The following is a 24,771-nucleotide window of genomic DNA, read 5'->3' as shown; positions in this document are numbered from 1 at the left end:
GTTGGCTCATTAAAATAGTATATTTCTACTATTTGAGTTTTTTTGACCGCACCCGGACCATATTCCTTTCATCAGAAAATAATTATCTGCTACAGCTGAATTCGCACCTGACTGGAGTTAGTAGCACAGTGACTTACTGCTGAGCTACCTGCTGCCACATTATTATTCTTTTATTACATAATTTTTATAGTAAAATAGTTTTAAGTAATTACCTAATTTTCTGTATAATTATTCATTAATTTGTTGTTACTATTGATTATTTTATTTTATTTAAAGGAGATTTATAAAGACAGAAAGAAGTTTAGTAAGCAAGTGTTTGAAGTTGCGTCATCAGATCTGGTGAACATGGGAATAACTGTTGTTTCTTATACCTTAAAAGATATAAGAGATGAAGAGGTAATAATTAGTTTTGTACTAAATTAATTAGCTTTATCATTTTTAAATATAAATAAACTGTAAGCTAAACAGGAATGACTTTTTTAATGTTTTTATATTGATTTGCTTTATTTTCAATTAAAGATTGCTTGTAATTATAAGTAGAAACTGTTTTTAGCTTACTTTTATATAAGGTGGAAAATGGTATAGAATTAAATATTTTTTGCAGAGAGGGCTTAGTAATGATTTGTTAATATCTATTACAAATTTATCTGCAGTGAATTTGATTTTCAAAAGTGTTTTTACTAAATTTAAAATTAAAATAAAATATTAAAAACACCTTATTCATTTATAAGTTTTCAACTATAGGATAACAAGGGACTGATTTAAACCTTCCTATTAGTCATCTGATCATCCATTGCTCACAGATATTATTACTTTTCTGTATTTAAAGCTTATGAATATATTTCATAATGAGATGAAGTGTGAAATCGACATCTAACTTATAATGTATGGGGTTTCATGAGAGAAAAAAGGGCATATAACCATGTTTGTTAGATTTTATTGCTGTTGTATCTATTTGCAATGTTGATATTTGGAGCTGAAGTCTCAAGTTGAAACTTTGGCTGCTCACATATAGAATTTGTGGAAACTCCATTTATCCTTCAGTTTCTTAATGAAAGCAAATTTCTGTTGTCAGTTGCAATAAATCTTCCTAATCTAGATTTCGGTAACAATTTTTTATAGAGGTTTTTGATTTTTTTCCCATTTATCTAAAAGAAATTTCCAATGAAATCTAACTAATTTGGTTGAACCTAACAATTCCTATATCATTTTAGAGATAATTTACTTTAGTGTTTCTTCTTCTTATAGACTCTTTTGCATTCCTAGACTTCTCTCTTTATTTGGCAAATATTTTCCATTTCAAATGTTTTCCATCTCCAAATCTCATTCATATATGTGATAACACACTTTACCCCAGTTTTATTTATTCTTTTCTTTGATGATCAGGACAATTTGTTCTTCATTGCTTTTATAGGATGTACAACCATGTGTTTGATGCTACTATTCATATTACTATTTCCTTTTCAGAGTTATTACAACAATTTACCTGTGATTCTGATTATATAAAATCCTAAATTCTATCAATATTGTGTTGACCAATTGGTACAGTTATCCTCCAGTAATGTGGGAATACTGTGTAGACATATGCTTGGTTTTTCCAAATTTAGTTTAGAGACCTATAATTTCCATTGCTTGGAATACATCTCTCATTAAAACATGGGATCTTCAAACCAGTTCATGGTTGTCTGTGTGAGCAATAATCTGAATACTCCTGTTGATTGTTATTCTAGTAGTTTTAATCATTTTTCTTATCACCTACTATTCAGTTTTTAAACAAAATTCTTTTTATATATTATAGCTATTAAATGACATTTTTTAGAAAATAATTTTAATACTTGTAATTGTGGTGTTGGTTACACCCCTTCCTACCGCTCTGCACCAACTGCTGTGATATTTCATTACTGCTTATCGCTTATAAAATTTGTGCAATATTCTTTTTGAGAGATTACTTCCTTATATTGAGTAAGCATTTGGTTCGTTCAATTGAAGATTTCTGAAAGAGAAGTCAGAATATTTGAAATGGAAGGAAATACAAATTGCAGCCCCACTATCTGTATATTGATTTCAAAAATGTAAATGCAGGGACAATAAAGAGTAACTACATGGAATAATGCAGGATTGTATCATACCAATGATGAAAAGATAGTTGACCATGGATAATGTAATTAATATACTTGTGGAGAAGATGGTTGGGGGTGCGGTCAGAATATAACACAAATAGGTTGAAATAACTTATTTAATAGTGCCAATGTTTTGCCAGAATTTCTAGCCTTCATCAGGGATAAGATCAAAGAACAAGATAACAACCTATGAATTAAAAAAAAAAAAATATAAACAGAATGACATAAAGTAAATAATTGTACAGAATGAAATTAATAAAAATAAAGGGATGAAAGAAGTGAAAAATAAAATGTATATATAGGTAATTGAATAATTAAGTAAAAATAACATAATAAAGGAAATGAAGTAAAAATTTGAAGTTATATAATGCAAAGGAATATGAATATTTTAGTTTATTAATAATTTAAAAATTAAAATTATGGAAAAAAAAATTAAAGAATAAATAAAAATAAAATTGAGAGAAAGAAAATATATCTAACTAATAAAATATGTAACCATAATATTAGAATAAAGAAACAAAATATAAAGTTAAGTTAGACAGAAGTAATGAATAGAAAATAGAAAACGTAACAATAATAATATATAGTGAACATAACTAATAACACGGGTAAGGAAAACTGAGAAAAGAATAGAGAAGGAGAAGGGGGTAAAAGAAAGATAGGGAAAAAGAGAATAAAACATAAAACGCACTTGCTAGCAGTAAATCGGACAGCCAAGTGAGCTCAGCACCGTGAGCGGCAAGGCTCAGAGTTAAAAAAGTACGTTACGAAAATTACGAGATTATTGGAAGGTGAGAATATGTTACAAGTGGATAAAAATAACAAGTAAAAAATATTTAAAAGAGGTAAGCATATAAGAGGGTGACAACAAATGATTTTAGAAAATGTTAAAAACTACGCTACAAGGATGATGAAGTTACTAGAAGGTGAGAATATGTTATAAGTTATTTGGATGGGTAATAATAAGAAATAGAAAATATTTAAAAACTGTTAAAAAGAGGATATTGTATAAAATGGTGGACACAAATGTTTTAGAAAAAGTTTTAAAATATGCTACAAAGTTGGGGGGGGGAAATGAATAAATAAAAATTGAAATATTGAGATAAATATATATATATATATATATATATATATATATATACATTTACATAATTTTAACTTTGTTACAATTTTAATAAATTAACTATTTGGGAGTATGTTAATGATAAGTTGTGTTTGTCGGTTTTTAAATTGATGGAAGAAGGTTCTAATTAAATAGAGAAGCTTTCAGAGATGAGCCTTTGGTCATGGTTACGAACTGTAGTTAGTATAGACGTTTTTCAAAATCTAAGGAATGATTTAAAGAAAGAGAATGTTCTGAAAGTTTTGAGGCAGAATGATTATGTGAGGAAACAGAATATTTGTTTTGTTTGATACTGTCTTTTAAGAGGTTTTTGGTTTCACCTATGTAAGCCTATGATTAAGGGTGGAGCAAGGGATGCGGTATACGACATGTGATCGGTGTTGAAGAGGGATAGGGTCTTTTAGTTTTGAGTAAATATTAGATAGTGTGTTGTGAGGTCTAAAAGCAATAGGAAGGTTAGGTATAGCAGAACATAAGAATTTATGGATGTTATTGGAAAGAGAGGGGATGTATGGTAGTGACCTGTATAAAGGGATAGAAAGGGGTTGTGAATAATTAAGTGAAGTAGTGAGACGATTTTTGTAGTTGTATATAAATTTATGATTGATATGGAGGGGGAAGTTGTTAGCTAAGAGTATTTGTTTGATGTGGTGTGTGTTTCTTTCATGGAAATGGGAATCAGAGAGGGAAAGGCCACAGTGAATAAGGTTTTTGGCTACATTAATTTTTTGATGGTAAGGATGCTAGAAGTGGTAATTTAAAAGTCTGCATGAGTAGGTTGGTTTAGTGTACCAGTCAGTGGTTATGGTGTTGTCTGGGTTTCTTATGATGAGGTCAAGAAAAGGAAGGGGGTTATTATTTTCAATTTCTACAGTAAAATTAATGCGTGGATGGTAAGAATTAAAGGCGGATAAAATATCAGGATTTAGGACATGGAGGTCTTCTACATATTTTTTAATAAGAATAATGTCAACTGGAAAGAGTGGGATAATGGAATCAAGCAAATCATTGAGGATGATGTTGGAAAGATCAGGAGCTAGATGATTTCCCATTCTTGAAACATGGTTAAAGAACTGACCCTGGAAGGTAAGGTAACCAGATTTACAACAGAGTTGAAGAGATTCAAGTTAGGAAAAACGGTTAAGGGAAGTGTGGGGTGCAATGGATGACCAGTTGGCTTCTACAATAAGGAGGGCTTTGTCTATTGGAGTGTTAGTGAATAAACTCTCTACATCAAAAGAAACAAGAATATAATGGTCAGAGATAGTGAAGGATAATATAAGATCGCGGAGGTGAAAGGAATTTTGAATATCATAGGAATTATTGTGACTGAAGGTTTGTAAAGAGGGAAGTAAGAATTTACTGAGTTTGACAGAGGGAGAATTGATATTGGACGGAGTGGGGTATCAGGCTTATGAATTTTAGGAAGTCCATAAAAATGCAGGGTAACAGAATTATAGGAAATAAGATTTCTTTACTTGGGGTAGTTGATCTGTTGGGAATGTAAAAGGTCCTTGATGTGTGGGTTGAATTTGGTCTGTAGTTAAGGAGTAGGGTCCCGGGATGTGGGTGCATATGTAGATCGGTCAGATAAAAGTAAGGCCATTTTGTCATTGTAGTCAGAACGATCCATGATGACAGTCTTGCTGCCTTTGTTTGCTGTAGTGATGAGATTTTTAAAAAGAACAGGTGAAAAAAATGTCTTCAAAGAATTGAGGAGAAAAATTATAAGTATCAGAATGAGGATGTAGGGGATGATTGGAAATGATGTTGCAAATAGAAGTACGGGATAACTCTTTCTTGTGATTAGAATAGTGAATATGTTCTAGATTGGTGATAAGTTCTGGGATGATTTTTAATGAAGAGTTGGGGCTAAAAAAATTTGGACCTAAAAATATTACAAATATTAGGGGGAATATCGGTTGATGAAATGTTGTGGACCCATTTGTTGTCACCTTTAGGGTAAATTTTAGAAGCTAGAAATATTTTATAAATGTTATTAAATTTTGAGAAGAGTTGCTGTTTTTCTGACGGGTAGTGGTAAATATAGTGGAGATAGTGATGCAAAGATTGTTTAAGTGTATGTCGCTCATATTGGTTTTGAGGATATGGGTCAGAGAGGAAATTTATTTTATTTCTTAATTATGTTATTTTTACTTACTTATTCAATTACCTATATATATACATTTATATATAAATTTATTTTCCACTTCTTTCATCACTTTATTTTTATTAATTTCATTCTGTACTATTATTTACTTTATATCATTCTGTTTATTTTATTTTTTGTATTCATTGGTTGTTATCTTGTTCTTTGTTCTTAGCCCTGATGAAGACTAGAAATTCTGACCGAAACGTTGGCATTATTAAATAAGTTATTTCAACTTATTTGTGTTATATTCTGACCGCACCCCCAACTATCTTCTCCTCATATGTATCACACCAATGTATCATAGCAATAAAACTTATAAAAGTTTATCAGGAAGAAGAAGTATGGCATACGAAATATGACTGGCAGAGAAAATATAATGTGGATTCAGGCCAATTATCTTAAGATGATTAGGGAATTAGTCATAGGATAGGACAACCTGATCCATCAATGTGCTTTCTCTTCAATCTGGAGAAGGCTATTAGATACTCAAACATTCATACTACTTCTGCAGCTATCTGAAGGAACTCCTGAGGAAGCATTCTTTGAGCTTGAATTCAAAGCAAGAACTGTATGATTAATAGTCAATGAAAACAAGACCAATTGTATTGTCCCATGCCAGCGAGCGAGCATAGCCTTAAGAGAGAGTCAACTTTGGCACATTCTCGTTTTAGAAAGTGAGCAAGTTTACATATCTTGGAACTCAGCTGAACTCTAACAACGATTATTACTGCTCAGAGTTTAGAGATACATTTAGATTGATGAACTCAGAAATGAAGATGGCCAAGGTTAAGATGAGAGAGTAGTGTTACCCATGATCCTGCTTGGAATTAAAACCTGGAAAGCAGGTGCTCAAGGTTGTCATGACTGTTATTGGGTTGTTGAGCTGAAGAAAAAGAATGTATCTGAATTTTTTAATGTTTTATTAAATAAGACTAATTATTTGTGACTGTTATCCACCTTGTTTGTCATAACATATTTCTATTTTCACTCATCTCGACTTCATCTGTTAATAGTCAACCATCTTATTTAAATATTTTATTTTCCACCCTATCCTAACAGGAAATATAGGTGTTACTACTACTCGCATGTTATGCTGCAATTAAAATAGTTGACAATTTTAACCTAAGCTGTACAAACAGCTCTTCTCAAGTTCCATTTGGCTATCATTCTTTCTCAAGTGGTCCCTGACAGTTCCTTCTGTTAAAAACTTGTAAATATTTTCTCTATTAATTGCATTGCTTAACTCTCAGCTTTTAATCTCATCTTCCAGTCTTCTGGCCTTTCAGCTATTTGCTATTTCAAGGTCCAGTAGCAGTGATGTATCATTGTTGCTCATTTCTTCTAAGTTATTAACCATTTCTATTTCCAATTTTCAACTCATGGCTTCCATCTTCCTGTGATCTTTCCAGCCAAATATTAGTGCTTAGTAATATTTTTTAAATAAATAAAAATAAAATATTTTGTTTTATTTTTGAATTTTGCAATATTCATTTCCTGATAAGGTTTTTATAAAGATTTCTGTTTTTAAATTTGGCAGTATAGTATTAAAATTTTTATTCCTTGATATATACTAGTTTGTAGCTCAACTTGTCTCTATGCTAATCCAATCATGATAATAAAATTAAAGCTCTAATAGTTCCTTCCAATAACCATAAATGTAAGTTTTTATGTAATTTTTACATTTCTGATATTAATTTCTGATTAAGCAATCAAAGATATTAATTTAAGATCTGATTGTTAATTTTAAAACTGATATTTTTTACGCTCTTTGTTTTACTTTTTAATATATATATTCTACTCACCTTCTCCATCTCTAACTCTCACTTTTGTTATTAAATTAAAGAGAAATTTAATTTTTATTTGTGTGTTGCTTCAAGGGTGCCAAGGTATGTGGAATGCTACATATTATGAATGTCGCATGCTCACTAATTGATCACATGTGTGTGTGGTATTTTTGTCATGATTTTAAGTTCTTACTAATGGGGTTGGTAATTTATTTTTGTTTATTCAATATTATGTTTGTATTGGTTTATCAGTGTTTTGTGAAACTGTATAGTTATTTATTGATAATCTCATTAAGTTTTTCTAATAAATAATTTTAAACATATTCACTGTGCTGTGTAAATCAATAAGCATAGATTTATTTTTAAACATTTCTTTATAAAATTAAGTCATCTCTAGTTTTTTTCCTCACTTGATTGCAGTCTACTTTTGAAGTATATAAAAAATATGAATAATGAGTGCTGTTTTACTCTTGTAGCTGCCATAAAAATGAGGGTAATCTTATATTTCTCCTATTTGGACCATATTCTGCAGAAAGGAAGTAGCAAGGGGAGGCTACACATGTGGGATCACCAATTTTGAGATATAGGTCAACAAATATTGGAAATATGTTGTAGGGTTATCAAAGTGCCTTGGAGATTTTTTCTAGGAACAGAAAAAATTTTACATAGCTTTAGAATTTTTTTTTTTGCAATTGTATCCTGCCTTTGCTCTGATGTATCCAATGGTTAATACATACCAGTTGATTAGTTTTTTCATAGAAAAAAGAACAAAACATTGTTTTAAATGAGTTTAAATGTATTTTTTAATATAAAAATCAAAATATGCTTTCAGTAAAGTCGACCATAAAAAATTTTTTTCAGGAGAATTCAAGTGAGATTTGTTTTCAGTGTTTTTTGATATGCTTAAATACAAACTTTATAGCAATTAAAAATTATAAATTTTTTAGGATGTTTATTTTCTGCTGATGTTCACGAAAAAAATTCATAACTCTTCACAATTTAACCAAATCCATAGTTACTATAACTATTTGAGAGCTGAATTTCTACTCTCACAATCCATATAAGTATCTTTCGGATTTAATTTCTTTATAATGGAGAAAAAGTAGGCACAAACAAAGAAAAACTTCTCAAATGTTTTAATTTTATATCTCTGGTTCTAATTTGTTTACATAGGTCTGGTTTATACTATTTCGTTCAGTTTAGATGGCTTTAAACCATCCGTAAGGTTGGTGTAGATTAATGGAGTTATATTGATGTTATTGCATTTTTTGTAATTTTTGATAGAAAAAAAAAATCAAAGCCTCAGTTGGGCAAAAAACTTTTATTTTTCAATTACTATGAAAATTTGTATTTAACAGTTTTTCGAGGTGTGACAAAGGAATATTAACTTCATTGCTCCATATAAAATTATTGTATCCAACTTTCCCTGACTAGTTGGTCTAAATTATTTCAATATTCCAATCTTATTGTGGCACATTGGGGTAACAATATACTAATTAATTTCTTTTCTGATGTAGAATAACAAAAAAATATTGTCAATTGCATTAAATATGTAGAAAATCACAAAAATCGCTGCCTGTTAAGTGGATCAAAAACATTTTCCTTGAGAAAAAGGTTGACAAATTCGTTTTTATCGACATCAAGAATTGTTAAATTTTAATTTTAAATGAAATCAAAAAATATTTTATCTGGCCAGTTCAGAGAAAAATGTTTGGCATTAACCTCTGATTTAGGTACTCAGTTGAAAAAATTTGGACCAACTAATGTTCCAAAGTAGAACTCATGAAATATTTTTTTGTTTTTTAAGAAATTTTGTATTTAAGGGCACTAAAAATGAATATAACTTGTTTTTTTGTAAAGGGAAATTAGTTTAGCCTACTTTATAGGAACCTATTTTGGATTTTGCATACATTTAAACTTATTTAATGCAATTGAACATATTTCTTTGTTATAAAATAAATGGATTAATATACTGTTACCTCACTATGCCATAATAAGAGCATGGTATTCAAATAATATAGACTGACTGGTCAGAGCATGTTGGATCAAATATGTTTTTATGGAGCAATAATATTAATATTTTTTTTGCACTCCAAAAAACCATTAAATAACAATTTTCCTAATTATTGAAGTATATAATTTTTTTACTTAAGCTTCTTGCCTTACTGAGAGCTGTTTGTTTTAAATAATGGCATATTTATGCTAAAATGGTTCCTCAAAAATTTTCTAATTGCACATTTTTATGGCATGGTTCTGGGCTTGCGGTTCAGTGGTTTTGTAGACAGTTACTAGATGGTATAAGCCTTTGAATTGGAGAGCTGGATCTTTTCTGAAGGATAAGAGTGATACTTAAGTAAGAAACCTGGATACGGAAATAACTCACAGTTTGCAAATTTGAGGTTTAGTTCCTTTCTGCAGAATATGTTTCATTTATTACATATTATTTGCTATGGATAGTAAGTGATGTAAGTTGTAGAAGTTACAAATAACAGATTATTTTATTCCTTATAAAGTATTGATTATCAATACATTATAATATACCTAATCTTATATAATATTCATTATATTTAATGAAACTATAAAATGAAGCATTACTGTGAATTTCCTAGTAAATTTATCTTGTTATATAACATTATTTATCTATATAAATTCCTCATAATATATGGCCTCCCCTGAAAAGTATCCACGATAGATAAGTCCTTGACGTTGTCAAGAACTTCACTTATGAGAGGAGACTACGCACATGGGATCACCAATTTCAATGTAACTTTTTTTGGTTCATTCGTCTTTTGGACCTAAAAAAACAGTTGAATATGAATTTTTGTAGTAATAAAAAAATAAAAATCTTTTGCTCAGAATTTTCAAATATTTTTTTGGAGAAATGAAGTTGATATTCATATTTAGAGCCTAAAAATCTTTGGATACTATTTTTCATAATAATCAAAAAATTTAAAATTTTCGCCTTACTCGGGGGAGTGAGATTTCAAAAGTGATATAGGACTATCACTGCCTGGAGGGTTTTAGTGGGGTGGGTCGAGAAGATTACCTTTTTTGTGTATCTCCTCTTGTGAGATTGTGACTTGTTATACATTGAACAACATACTCACTTACTTGGAGGAGCAAAGATACAGCTTTTAACAGTTGTAGTTATGCTGGAATGGATTAAATTGTAAGGAATTTATTTTGGGGACATGGACAGAAAAAAAAAATCCTTCAAAAATTAAGTCCAAAAATTTATAATTTTTGCTTTATAGGAAAATTCATTTTTAAGGGTTTGAAAAAATGCCAAAATTGAATCTGACTTGATTTATCCTTAGTAAAATGTTTTACTTTACTTTTGGCTTTTGTAATATTTTAGTTATTTAAAATCACTTAATATGAGCAATGATATTTTTTCTGATTCTACCAGAAAAAAATTTATTAACAACCATTATGTACATGCAGAGCATAGATGATAAGTGATAAACATTCCTGTAAAAAAAATTTTTTTCTAGGTCAGTTTAACAAGAATATGTTTAACATGAATATCCTTGGATATGTGTCTAATATTTTTCGACCACCAAAAAAAGTTTTATTGAAATTGATGATTTCACATGTATAGTCCATCTCCCCTTGTTAGATCAAGATATATCTGCACACATTTGCCAGAACACCAGCTTCTCACTTGCAACACAATATAAATGGTTAAGATAATGTGTGTTATTCTTGAAAAAGTTATTATTTGTTACTTGTTCCAAAATTCTGATCAAGTTTTGATATTTGTATATTTTTAGATTGATAATTTAATTTAAAGTTTTAACCCGTGCATTCATTAGAACCCTATTGACTGTGGTCCATCAATAGCTTTGCTAACGATACAGCAATTTTTCCTTCTAAAATCTGACTGTCACACCTATTTTTCTTAAATAATAATAATCTCTTAAATATTTAAAAATGATTCTATGGATCAAAAATATAAACAAATGCCACCAAATCAGGCCATATCAGATTTTTCTCACAGAAAGCCTCATGTCCACCCCACAACAACCCTGTACCTTCAATAAATTCTTATACTTGAATGAAAGAACAACCTGAAATACACATAAAAATTAAATAGAACTGGCAGAATGATATCTAATGTGTCATCTTCTGAACTACTGATCTTCAGTTAGCTTTCGAATATAGTGACTCATTTTAATAAAGCTGAACTTATATGATTGGTTTTCTAATTCATCCAAACCATCGGTTTGATCAAATAAAAGTGGTGTAGGAAAATATTTCAGTTCGACATGAAAACCAATACCATTGGTTTTTTCATCTATCTGAACTTTCTGTCCATGATCTGATTTTCCCATTTAATGATCTGTTAAATTATTAGGAATTTTCTTCTTATCATATGGCTTATCATATTTTTGCCCCGAATCCTTCAATTATTAATCGTTTAAATTTTAATTCTGTCTATTGTTCATATGTTGAGGAAAGTAAATACTAATTAATATCAAAATAATTATAATTTTTCACTATTGACTGATCATCTTTGAGAGGTGGGAAACAAATATTTATTTTAAGCTTATTTCTTAAAGGTATTAATTCATACTTTTTGGATTTGGTTTACTGAGAATGCTAAATTTTTTCAAAATCAAATTAAAAATGTTCTAAACTACAGCAAAAAAAAACTGTCATGTCAGAATGATAATGAGCAGATACATGGGCAGTTTTGAATACCATCATTCAACTGTTTGTTATTCCTTCTGTTTTGAACGACAATTTAGCATGTTCAGAACTGATAAGGAGACCAATCATGTAAATCCAACTTAAAACTTATTTAGATTCATGAAACAGAAATTTATATGTCGAAAAATTGTTAACGAACCCTGGTTTTATTCAAATTTGACCACACACACACATAATACTCACAGTCAAGCAAGCATGTCAGTGAAAACAAAACAAAATCATATAATTTGTTTGTGATACTGTTACACCATTTGCAAAAATATTGTAAAAGAATAGAGAAAAGTATTTCAGAATATTTAAATAGCTTAATAACTGTGATATGACAATTAAATTCAGATATAATGGATCATAATGACTTTATCAGGAAATTTTTTAAATGAATTCAATGAACTTAACCCCAGATTAAAAGAGCTATATTGACAGGGTTTTTTGCCAATTTTGTTGTGAACAATATCTTCATTGTTGTAGTTAGGGATTTGGTATGGCTGATTGGGGACAATTCTATAGCAGTGTTAGTTCAATTCCTTCATTAGGTAAAAAGTTATTGTGACATGTTTCTCAAATTGTGTCTCTAGTCAATATATTCTTATCAATGACTTATTATGTTACAATGGGACACTGCTTCTTCTGTTTAAACTGTAAAGAAAGAAAAACCAATGTTTGAATCATGATCATAAAGAGATTTTTATTGATTTTTTATCTATTCAAAATTTTAAATTTTTTAATGATTTGAACAAAACCTTTCATTTAAAAATTAACTTCATAAATGGATAATAGGTAATGGGCTGATAATTTTGGAGAATTTTGTTTTAATTTTCTTTATTACTTTTCCAACACTTCTCTTTGAAAATTAAAATAAGAAAATCTTGAATTATTCTAAGATTCCTTAGGCAACTGAAATAGATTAAAATCCTGAGTAATCCCAGGAATCTCGATGATTTGTATTGATGCTGGCCTCTGCCTCACTAAAAGACTATCTTATAGCTTAATTAGCTCTAATAAAATGGTTGAAATAATTTTTAGAGTGAATAATAACATCAATGGATTTCTATGATAGTAATTTTTTTAAATCTTAATAAACCATGCTATTATTGGTTGGATATATTAAAGTTCGAAGTAATAATTTTTCGTAACTATTGGATTCCTGTACTAATATAATTTATTAATTTATGAATTCTAATTGACAATATTTAATTGTTTTAGGTTTTTTTATAAAAAAGGATTTGTCAAAAGAAAAAAAATCAACAAATCTACAAATTCTGTAGGTTTACAATGCCTTCAGTATTTTAAAAACATTTTTATTTAGACAAACTATCATTAATAAAATTTATCTCCTATGATTCATGTTCCTACTATTGCTATGTTTCCCTGTCTACTACTGATGCAAAACCTTATGCCAAGTGAACTCAGTTTTAAAAATTAAAAACGTTTATTTTTGAGAATTGTGTCAAAATAAAACAAATATTGAAAATAAAACTTGAGTAAAATAACCTTGTAATACTAAATTTCAGTACCAGTCTTCTTTACAATTCATTTAGTTTAGATTTCTTTTTTTTTTTTTTGTTTATTTACCATTATAAGTAAAAAAAAAAGTTTGCATGTGAAATCATAATATTTCTAGAAGTAATTGTTACTTTACTGTAACTAAAAAAAAAAAAAAATGATTTTATTTGGTTTTGAATGTATTGCTAAGATAGTAGCTTAGAGTGGTTTACTTTCTCTAGTGCCTTGGAATGTGGTTACTTTCTGTACTGGGGTCCTCTTACAAACTCTTCCAAAGCTTATTAGAGCTGTAAAAAAGTCTATGATACAATCTGTGGAATACATCAAAAACGTATTAAAAATATACATTTGTTTTAGATGTGCCACTATCAAATTAAAGCAGCGATATATCATATGTTTCCTTTTACATACATATGTAGACAAAGCTAATTTTCTATCTGTGATTAAGTGGTTCATCTTTCAATTTGAAAACTTTGATTTTCAGATTATTTTAGTCTGCCTGATCTTATTTGTTTGTTTTCTTTTCTCTTTTTCATAGCTTATTTCATACAATTTTTATGAAATTAATGTTGCTGATCTGCTGCTGTTATCTTTTCTTAAACTTAATCACAGCATGTTTTTATTGGTATTCTAGCTTTTTGCTTGTAAGAATAAAATACAATTTACTCACACTGCAGCTGAAAAAATATCAATTGTTTTATATTACTATTATCTTGTCTTTAATGTATTCATTATTAATATCTTCATATTTTTGAATATATTAATTATAAATTTATGATAAAAAGCTGATATATTTCATTATTATTTACATTGTATCTTATTACATTCCTCTTCTAGAAGTACTTGTGTCTTAATTTGTTGAGTAAAGTTTTCTATTTTTTAATTGCTAAATATGGTTTTATGAAGTCATTTTCAATTTACTTCTGAAAATGTTTTTCTACTAAATAAAATATTGATACTTTTGGTAAAATTCTAAAATACTCCCTTAAATTGCTCAGTGTTTCCCAAACCTTCGACATCTGTACACCTTTGTAACACATTTATATGCACTAGTGTATAAGTAAAGCATTTACTCTAATAGAAATCAAAATATATTTATTTTTCATTTTTTAGTTCAGAAACCAAACAATTGTTAATGAAAAAGAAAATTCATTACATTCATTCATAAAAGTTGCACTATAAAGTCCATAAATATTCTGTTTGTTGAGGGTTAGTATAATTCAGTTTAGAAGTCTGGACTTCAACCAGCGATCTAAATGTGTAGTGTAGTCTGGAGAGCCCATGGGTATACATTCACACAAAAATACACAAACAAAACACTAATAATTGGTAAAGTTTTTTTTTTTTTACATTTGTAATAAAGTAAAATCTTTGTTACACCAGGCATAGTTGAAACCCAGTGCAGCATGTACCCCAATCAAAAGTTATACCCTTAGAGGTACATGGACCACACCTTGAGGAACATTTTAAGCTCTTCTCTATAATAAAGTCTTAGGAATATTTTAAACATCGGCTGGAAAAATGTTTTTGTATTTAATTTGTTGATGCTTATAAATATCTAAATAGATTAAAGTGTTATCACATTATATTAAAATGCTAACTATGATCAATTATCAATAATTAGTCTTTTTATAGTACAAGTTACTCCTTGACCCTCTTGGGTCTCCAATTCACGGTCCGACTCATAGAACTATGTTGTAAGAATACAATAGATATCATATAGAACTAACCAATAATTTCTGTACTAAGACATTATAGTAAATAATTGGAGTTAGCATTTTTTTAAAGGATTATATCTCTAGTCATGATAAAAAAACACGATGAGGATTTTGGAGGGGGAGACCTCACTGGACAATTAGAGAAGATTGCAAGACTGTGTAGTCATCCCTCATCCCCATTTACAATCCAATGGTAGTTTGATATTTAATGTAGGCTTACATGTTAGACTGTGAATGGTTTTAGATAGAAATTATGTCACAGCTCTCTTTGGCTAGGCCCCGTTGATATTATTCCCCCCAGTGATGCATTGAGTTTTGTTTTGTACATTTCAGTTTCTGCTATACAACTTCATTAACATTTAGCTAATTATGTTATCACACTTGAAAACTAAGCTCAAATCTATAATTATGGACCCAATAAAAACCGTTAAAATAGGTGGCCCAATTGAGGGGTCGGCTAACCTTGGCCTGCTAGCCACATTTGTCTCTTAAAGAGTATTAGTGTAGTTGGTAATATGGAGTATTAGTAATATTTTTGTTTTATGTCAGATGTGGTGTTTCGTTGTCTTAAAGAAGTTATTTGTTCTTTAATAAATTGAAGTTAATTCTTCAGTGCAATGACACAGAAAGGGGAGACTTGCACTTTTCAAATTTATCAGGCAAGTGTTAAAATTATTAAAGATTTTCTGTAAATAGCTAAAATTGTTATTAATGAACAAATATAAAAGTAAAAGAATTAAAATTTCATCCCTTTGGAATTGAAGTAACAGCTTTTGAAATGCAATAATTAGACTTGTCTAATCAGGTTTATGGAAATCAGTATGTTCATATGTATCTGAAGATAAGAATTATTAAAATTTGGCTTATAAACCAAATTTTTGGTGTGGACTTTACAAGTCTATTAATATGTGAATAGAAAATCACAGTACACTGTCTTCATTAATCAAATTGCTTACCATTTACAAGTAAATTATGTATGAATATATTATTTACAGAAATATATACATTATGTATTGGTTATTTTTATTTTTTTAAAATATTTATTAAAATATTATGGTTCTTATATTAGAAAATTATTAATTGACCACATAGAAGGGATGAAAATGGTCCAGCTGGTGATCAAAAATTGGTATTCAAATATCAAAGAAACTATTTATTTTAAACCTGCCTTTCAACCATTTTTTTAGGTCTTAATTAGGACTAAATTTTGGCAGGACTATACAATAACCTAAAAAAAAAATATTTTTTTTTAATTCAATAATACATTTACAATATGTTTTTGTATTATTCTTTAAGTTTACATTACTTTTTGCCTCTTCTTTTCTTTGCCCTAATGAAGACCTGTGCCATGGGTTTAAATGCAGGTTTCAAATAATAATTTATTACTTACTTATTTGTGTATCTATTTTTTATGGCTATTTTAATTTTTTATTCGACACCTTTCATGGTGAAATTAGCTCTTTAGTTTGCCGACTACTGACCTAATTAAAACAGAGAAGAATGCAAGTAGTTAATTTCTTACTTCTTACTTTTTTCCCTAAATTTTGTTGGAAGTCTTCAGATAATTTTATTATCTATACCCAGGCTGTACATATTGGGTTGTTCCATGATCTTTGTGTTACAGAACAATCCACCAATTAATCGGTATTAGCAATGATAGGCTGTTTGGTTCATTATTTCAGCTGTGATGGACCGAATAAAATACCGTTTTTTTTCTGTTTCAATCACAATAATGAATCCAGCTGCTTACGAGCTATGCCTGTTCTGTTGGTTGGAACAAAATAGAAAAAAGAATGGGAATCTTACTCATTACCTCACAGTGAACAAAATGACAGGAATGGTAAAATAAAAATTGTTGAACGTCCCACTCTTATAAGTGAGTACCCCTAATTAGAGGTGAAACCTGCGTAATCTTGACCAAATCATCTTCCACAAATGTTAGTCTAAAAACAGTACTTCCTTACCAAGTACTGAACCCAAAACTCTTCAAGGGTTTTTGTGATACAGACTTTAAAGGTGAACAAAAATCCTATTTTGTTGATTTGATTTGTAAAATCACTCCATTTAATAACTTTAACATTTTGTGGTAATTTCTCTTCCTTCTTTAGAACATGGATTTCTTTAACAATATTTATAAAATATGTTCACATCTCTTCACTCATATTTTTCCAATCAATCCACACATTATTTTAAATGATTCTATATTATGAGATTAAAAATATCATATATAGTGGAGTGACTCCTAGATTTATTCATTATTTCGTTGTCACAATTTAATAAAGTATAGTTAATTATTAATTAGTACTTGATTAAATTTAATTTATTTTTGCCAAATGATGTGTGGATTGATTAAACAAATATAAGTGAAGGGATCAGTAATGATGTTGACAATATAACATGATTGACTTTATTAAATTGACAATCTCTTTATTTTATATAATAAGAAATTGTTATTACTAAAATCATTGCTACTGCTGGTATTGGATTGCTTCATATCGCATTCCCTACAGTATCTTCATTAAGTTATCCGATCCCATAAAACTTGTTTCATGTTGCTAAATCTAACTTTGCTAAAATAAACCTCATTCAGGTTTACAAACTATTGCTAAGTTTGTGTAAATAAGTATCGGTTGGAAGCAGCTCTTTTCCTGATAAATCATGTTCCATTACTCAAATGACAATTTCAAATTAAGTGGAAGTTCAAAGCACACTTACTCTATTGACAATTATTACTTTTCGCTCACCTATAAAACTTGGTTTACCGGTCTTAGTTAATTTTGATTTCCTAGATTTAAACAGTTGCTGTATCATACTTCACCTTATCAGCTTCTATTAGTGATAAATCCATTTTTATTACTTCATCATTAGCTTTTTGCTTTTATAAAGTTATTTCACATTTCATAGGAGTGTCTACACAATTGAACTTCCTCATGATTTTATTGTTTGGGCTTAGTATTTGTCTATTAATATTTATTTTTAATCTCAGATAATTATTACATTTATTATAAATTTTATAAGCAATTAATATTTTATATGGCATTTTAATAAAGCCTTTCTCTTGTTTTCCATGAATGTAGGGTTACTTGAAAAGTTTGGGTATGGCTCGTACTGCAGAGGTAAAAAGAGATGCTAGGATGGGTGAAGCAGAGGCAAGGGCAGAAGCGACAATTAAGGAAGCCATTGCTGAAGAACAAAGGATGGCTGCTAAGTATGATTTTATTTATGAAAAGGTTTCAAATCATTTTAAAATATATAGGTCAAAATGATAAGAAAAATCATTCTGTCAAAGAGTAAAAAAATACCTTTGACAGTGATACATTCCATTCCTCTATATTCATTTGCTCATTCACGATTATCCCTTAAAGACTTAGAAATCAAGTTATATTAGGCTGGCTTTATAGTTAATGATAAAAATTTTCTGACTTTTTAGTTTGTTGTATTACATTTTAAGCAAAGTTTAAATTATTTACTAAAAACAATACTTTATTTGAGTTAATTAACTGATAGTAAGAGCTTATTTTGTTTTATAAATAGGATATTTAAAAGAATGTTGTTCCATAGTAGTAGTTATATGTTACTACTTGTTAATTTTAATGGAAGTTGGGATATGTACACCATAATACATTATACAACTTAAATCTTCAGTAAAAATTTAGGTTCAAAATTATCAAAACTGTTGTTTGGTCCTGATCACATCTCTTTATCCACCACAAATTTTAAAGATGTTTTTAAATATAAATAAACTTTTTCTAACCTTTAGTATTATAATGTTTTGTTTATATTTTCAGATTGCTAAGTTATATTTTATAGTTAACATCTACTTTCTCTATTGCTAAAATTATTTTTCTGGTGTTATAAATTTAATGTTATCATTTATGTCTAACACCTACATTCTAATTGTAATCATTTAATGCTTGTATTTTGTCTATTTTAGGTTCATCAATGACACTGAAATTGCTAAAGCACAGCGAGACTTTGAGTTAAAAAAGGCTGCATATGATGTTGAAGTGCAAACTAAGGTTAGAATTGTTTGAAAGTATATAGAATAATAATAATTATGTGTGTGTATATAAATATAAATTTATTAACTGGGTTGTAGCGCTGTCATAAAAAATATATATATAGAATAAACCATCTATTGTTTGTAATAAATAATAGTTAAAGTCGTGATTTTAACCAAGTTCTTTTCCATTGTATATGGTACACTTCTAGTCATAGTCATAGTTAAACTCAATAAATATAAATATACACCTGTACATAAACATACACTTATGAATTTTTTTTGTTTAGAAAGCAGAAGCTGAAATGGCTTATGAACTTCAGGCAGCTAAAACAAGACAGAGAATAAAAGAAGAACAGATGCAAATCAAAGTTGTAGAAAGAAAACAAGAAATTGCTGTGCAAGAACAAGAGATGCAAAGAAAAGAAAAAGAATTAATAGCAACTATTAGGCGACCCGCAGAAGCTGAGAAATACAGGTATGATTGGAAAGTATAATGATAATAAAGTTTTTATTTTATGTTGAAGAAATACATAAAAAAATAAAACAGGCTATAAAGAGCTCATTATGCAAAGTAATTTGTGCTTTCTAAAACTCAAACATCTTATCACTTTTCAACCAGAAATAAAAATACAAATTATATTAAAATACCATAGAAACATATTTTTTAATAATTAAATTCAACTATAAGAAAATACCTGTAATTATAGGTCCAAAATTGTTAATTTTACAATGCTTGGAAGTTTTGGCCATTCATATAATTAATAACTTCTTCCTTAGACAATACTGCCTTGCCAAGCAATCTTACCTTTAATTCCCATAACATGGAACAGATGTATTTCTACTGTATTTCAATATGCTTAACATTGAAATTAAGGCAAGGAGACTCGTTTATCTGTCAGATATATAACTGTTCCTATCTAGATCATAATTTTAATTTTTTATATAGCTGAAGATAGCAAGTTTTTTGGACTTGAGCTAATTATTTATTTTTAAAATCATTTTTATATACTCCATTAATCTATCAAAGTGCTGTTTATCTTATTAATGACCTTTTCTTATCTTTTTGAGAAATCTTTTATTTTTGTTTATTTTTATTAACTTTGACCATAACCAGTGTCAACTAATATGATAAGGGTGCCTTTATAAAATAAAGCACTGACATTCGGTACCGTTTGATGTACAACCCGCACTTTTCTTGGTAAAATCCCGAATATATGGTGAGCCGAAAATAAGGTGTGTATATTTTCGACTAAATTTTCTTGAAAAATATCTTGTCTTATATTTGAGTATAAACGATCTATCAAACTGTAAAAACGAAAAACTCCAATATTACAGCAGAGGATAGGCTCATCCCAGAATAACTCAGCTACATAAATTAAATGTTCAAGAAAAATCAGAAATATTAGATATTGAAAAAATGACTAAAAATAGAAAAATCCTGGAGGCAATATATATAACGAAGAATATTAGGGAAACAATAAATTAAAAAACGGACACAAAGAATCTGAATGACCATGGCATAATTTTAAATAAAATTAAATTAAAATAATTACAAAGTAAAATAGCTACAGATAAAAATAAAAAATCATTTCGAACAGTTAATAGGGTCAGGTGGGGTAATTGGGAATGAAATATGTATGTTTCTTCTTCTTATTACCATTGCGAACATGAAAGGTGTATTATACCTTTTTTTATGTATGAACTTGTTAATACACAGCACATTCAACAATCCTACTAGCCAAAAGTAAAGCTTGGTCTTTTAAAAACCCTAATTTTTTGGGTTCTCTATTACCCTACAAATTCCCAATTACCCCATAGAGTAGGGGGCTAATGGGAATGGCTCCTTTCTCATCTGGATCCATTAAATTAATACAGTATCGTCTCTTACAGAATTATCATACACCTACTTCAAAGCAGCAAAGAACTCATTGACAAAATAAGGATCCCTCGCTTGTTTCCAGCCCTTTTGGAGGTGTTCAGGTTTTTTAGTGAAATCTTGGTGTTACGACTCATGAACACTTGATATTAATCTTCACCTGGTTTCCCATTGATAAATCTTGTATTTATCCCAGTTGCTTTGATGTACTCCTGCACTAACTTATTTAGCTCTACTTTATCTCAAGGGTAACCTATTTTTGCCCTAGCTATCAAGCATTCTAGAAGAGTGTTTTTAACTTTACCTCATAGATCAATAGGTCTTCCTTCCACCAACTTACTTATATCAGTTTTTTCCCATTGATGCGGTTGAAGAGTACTGTTTTAGGGACCTCGTAGGCCAGAGAAGCGGCAAGGTACGTCATGTTACCATTGAGAATATGGATTGTGGATTGCCTGGGTTATGTCATCAATTGTGTAAAAAGGTGTAGCCCGCTTCCTAACGTATATTTGTGCCTCCTTGTTGGTCACTACAACAGTCAATTAATCAAAAGATGTCATTATTTTGGCAAAAACAGTTTTTTTTTTTATTGTTGACATTAAGAAAAAAGTTTGAAATTCTGTTCCCAATTACCCCTGAGATTTTTACCAGGAATGGTCATACCCAGGTTTTAAAAGAATAGTTACACCAAAATCACCATGGATACTTGAAATTTACTCAACTATCAACAATTATTGACAAAGAATGACTCTCATCTGTGAATCGTGCAGTCACCAGAAGCTGTTATTAAGAGACACTTCACTTTGATTTTCAGAAATTATTCCACTTTTTAGCTGATCATATCACAGAACTACCAGCTGAAAAACCCGTTCTATCACTTCATAATAACACACTGGCTTTCAAATGCCGTCTCATTTTGGTTCCCCAAACTACCACTTGAGTGCTTATGATGCTTTTTTCCAATTACCTCACCTGACCTTGTATAATTAAAATTAATCTGAGATATGAAAGCAAATAAATTGAAGGATAGTAGTGTGAAAAGTACATTAGAGAATTTAAGATTATTCTTTAATATCTTGAATGATAATAAAGTCAATGCTAATATTTCGGTTAAATTATAAGGACATTAATAATAATAAGTTCTTTCATTTTAACAAGTATTTTAAGTTTGATTATTAATTAATTGACAAAATAAATAACAGACTATAAAAGATGTAAACCTCCTTAAAAAGTATTTTATTTAAAATTATTAATTTATTACATTTTTTAAATTTCAATGAAGTTATTCTTAATATATGACTATATTATTTTTTTTTTATTTTAAATTGTTAGTTTTTCAGTTCTGAACATTGGAATTAATCCACAAAACCTAGTGAAATAAATAGGTATACATTTTTTAAAAATAAAGGTGTCAATGTGGAATTAAAATTTCCATTTATTTTCATACCAAAAACAATTTTCAACAGTGGTGTATGTTCTTCTAAGGCTTTTGGGTTCTGGCTATATGTTCATATTTTTGTACAGTTGGTCATTTAGGGGCATGTAGCCGAACTATTTCTAACTTGAGAACAATTACTGCTTGGAAAAAATAGGCTGCTGCCCTTAGAGGGCTGAGTAAATAGATACATAACTAACACTGAGGCTAGGAAACTGATTTGTCTTCAATGAAGCTGAAGAATATCCGTAACCGCTTTGAAAGATATTATTTACATTCATACATAAACAATATAAAATTTTCTAATGAGCTTAGAAATGTTTCTGTAGTTGTTAATGATAAGGATTTATTTTTTCTATTTCAGATTAGAAAAGCTCGCTGAAGCTAATAGAATAAGGTTAATCATGGAAGCAGAGGCAGAAGCAGAAGCTATTAGATTAAGAGGTGAAGCTGAAGCTGCTACTATCCAAGCTAAAGCCAAAGCTGAAGCGGAACAAATGTCTAAAAAGGCAGAAGCTTTTAGAGAATATAGGCAAGCAGCCATTGTTGATATGCTTCTTGATACACTGCCAAAAGTAAGTACTACAATTTTTGTTTTCTCATAATGCATATAGAATTGATAATTTTCGACAAAGACATTTCTATTAGTCAGAGACCAGTTACATCTCTTTAAACAATTGTTTCAGCTAAAATATTTCAAACAATTAAAGTTGTTAATTCATTAACATTATGATAATTTTTGTTTGGAATCGTATTAGCTACCTTTATGGTGTAGGCATTTGGATAGAGTTAGGACATTTGTCTCCATTATTTACTTTCCTTACTGCCACCAGGGATGGTTTGGTAAGGAAGATACTGCTATCAGATCAAATTTTGAGTATCGGGTTATCAACAACTATTTATTTTTCTGAGCCCTACAGAGGCTATCAAATCAGGCCTAGAAAAAATTGGTCACAACATAAGAAATATATCGTGTGTTCTTCACCCCACTGAAAAATACCCACTGCCATTATTCTTTGTCAATTTAGAGCCTGTCCGAAATAATCCTAAAATATTTCCAAGGCTAGTTTATTCAACAGTTAAATTTGAGGAGCCCAGACAAAAACCTATCATTGTCCAGTGCACTAGATGTCAAAATTTAGGTTATACAAAGAATAACCTAAAATCTACAAAAATTTCTACAAAGTGAGATCACACTTCATGGCATCAAAAGGCTTGGAACAAACTCGCACCCTGCCACCTGAAACTCAAAATTTGAAAATTTTCTCAAACTTGAAGATATCAGTTCATGTCAACAAATCGCAGCCGTCTGCTTCAAAAACCTAAGATCAATTTCAAGACTCAACCCAGATTTACTCCGAGATTATGATCAAGAAAAACCAGCCTCGACCTCAGGCACCTCAGACTTCTCAACCTTCAGGTCATAAAAATCCTCCCCATCATCTACCCTTATGGTTAAAATTGCCACCACCACATCCACTCCCAGTTCCATCTCATCCAGCTGTTCCAACCAACTCCTCATCCCAACTACTATTGAAAACCGAAACAGCTTCGCATATATCACGACTAGCCCAGCCCTCACCCAGTACTTCCAGTCACATAAACAACTACACATCTGGACAAACGACTAACCTGGAATCCTCACACAATACTGAAAAGACAGGAAACTGCATGTCGATTTCAACTATTACAGCACTTACTAGACAAACGGTCTAAACTTCCAACTCATTACAAAAGACTGATCTACATGACTGTAATAAGGCCAATCTAGATATATGGAGTTGAGCTTTGGGGTTCCACAGAACCTTCGAATTCCTCTCGTATCCAATCCTTACCATCCAAAATGCTTCGTAAAATCCTCAATGCTCCTTACTTTATCACAAATAAGATCATACATAAAGACCTTAATGTTCCCTATGTAACTGATCTAGCCCGAACCAGATATCATTCCTTCCATTATAAATTCCCTAAAGATGGACCAACTTCATTGCTGTATGTTAGTTAATTAGGTTTAAGGTTCCTACAACTAAACATTAATTAACTCGCAAACAGATGGATCAACTTCATTTCTGTATGTTAGTTAAATAGATTTAAGGTCCCTAGAGCTAAGCACTAATTAACTCGCAAACAGATGGACCAACTTCATTGCTGTATGTTAGTTTAATAGGTTTAAGGTCATCCCCACAGCTAAGCGCAAGATGTGCACCGTGTATACAATAGTGGGAAAATCTGTTTATTATTTTTAATTTTTTTTTTTTTTTTGTTACTGTAGGAATAAAATGGCTGAAATCCTTTTGATGAAAATTCTAATATTCCTAATTTTTAAGAAAAGTACCTAAATTTT

General features: G+C 29.7%; 1 protein-coding gene across 1 annotated transcript in view; it reads left to right on the top strand.

Moving 5' to 3' along the window:
• The window catches only part of Flo1 (flotillin-1), a 44,832-nt gene that overhangs the window by 13,509 nt on the left and 6,552 nt on the right, over positions 1 to 24,771 (top strand). The window contains exons 5-9 of the mRNA XM_014426618.2: positions 277 to 396; positions 18,191 to 18,321; positions 19,048 to 19,132; positions 19,404 to 19,591; positions 22,792 to 23,002. Of these exons, the coding sequence (XP_014282104.1) occupies positions 277 to 396; positions 18,191 to 18,321; positions 19,048 to 19,132; positions 19,404 to 19,591; positions 22,792 to 23,002 (735 nt within the window). The remainder of the gene's footprint in view (positions 1 to 276; positions 397 to 18,190; positions 18,322 to 19,047; positions 19,133 to 19,403; positions 19,592 to 22,791; positions 23,003 to 24,771) is intronic.

The sequence above is a fragment of the Halyomorpha halys genome, unplaced genomic scaffold, assembly GCF_000696795.3.
Source record: "Halyomorpha halys isolate HHAL.00 unplaced genomic scaffold, Hhal_1.1 Scaffold587.1, whole genome shotgun sequence".
NCBI classification, from domain to species: domain Eukaryota; kingdom Metazoa; phylum Arthropoda; class Insecta; order Hemiptera; family Pentatomidae; genus Halyomorpha; species Halyomorpha halys.
The sequence above is the reverse complement of the archived record's forward strand: the minus strand, read 5'-3'. Positions and strand labels throughout refer to the sequence as shown.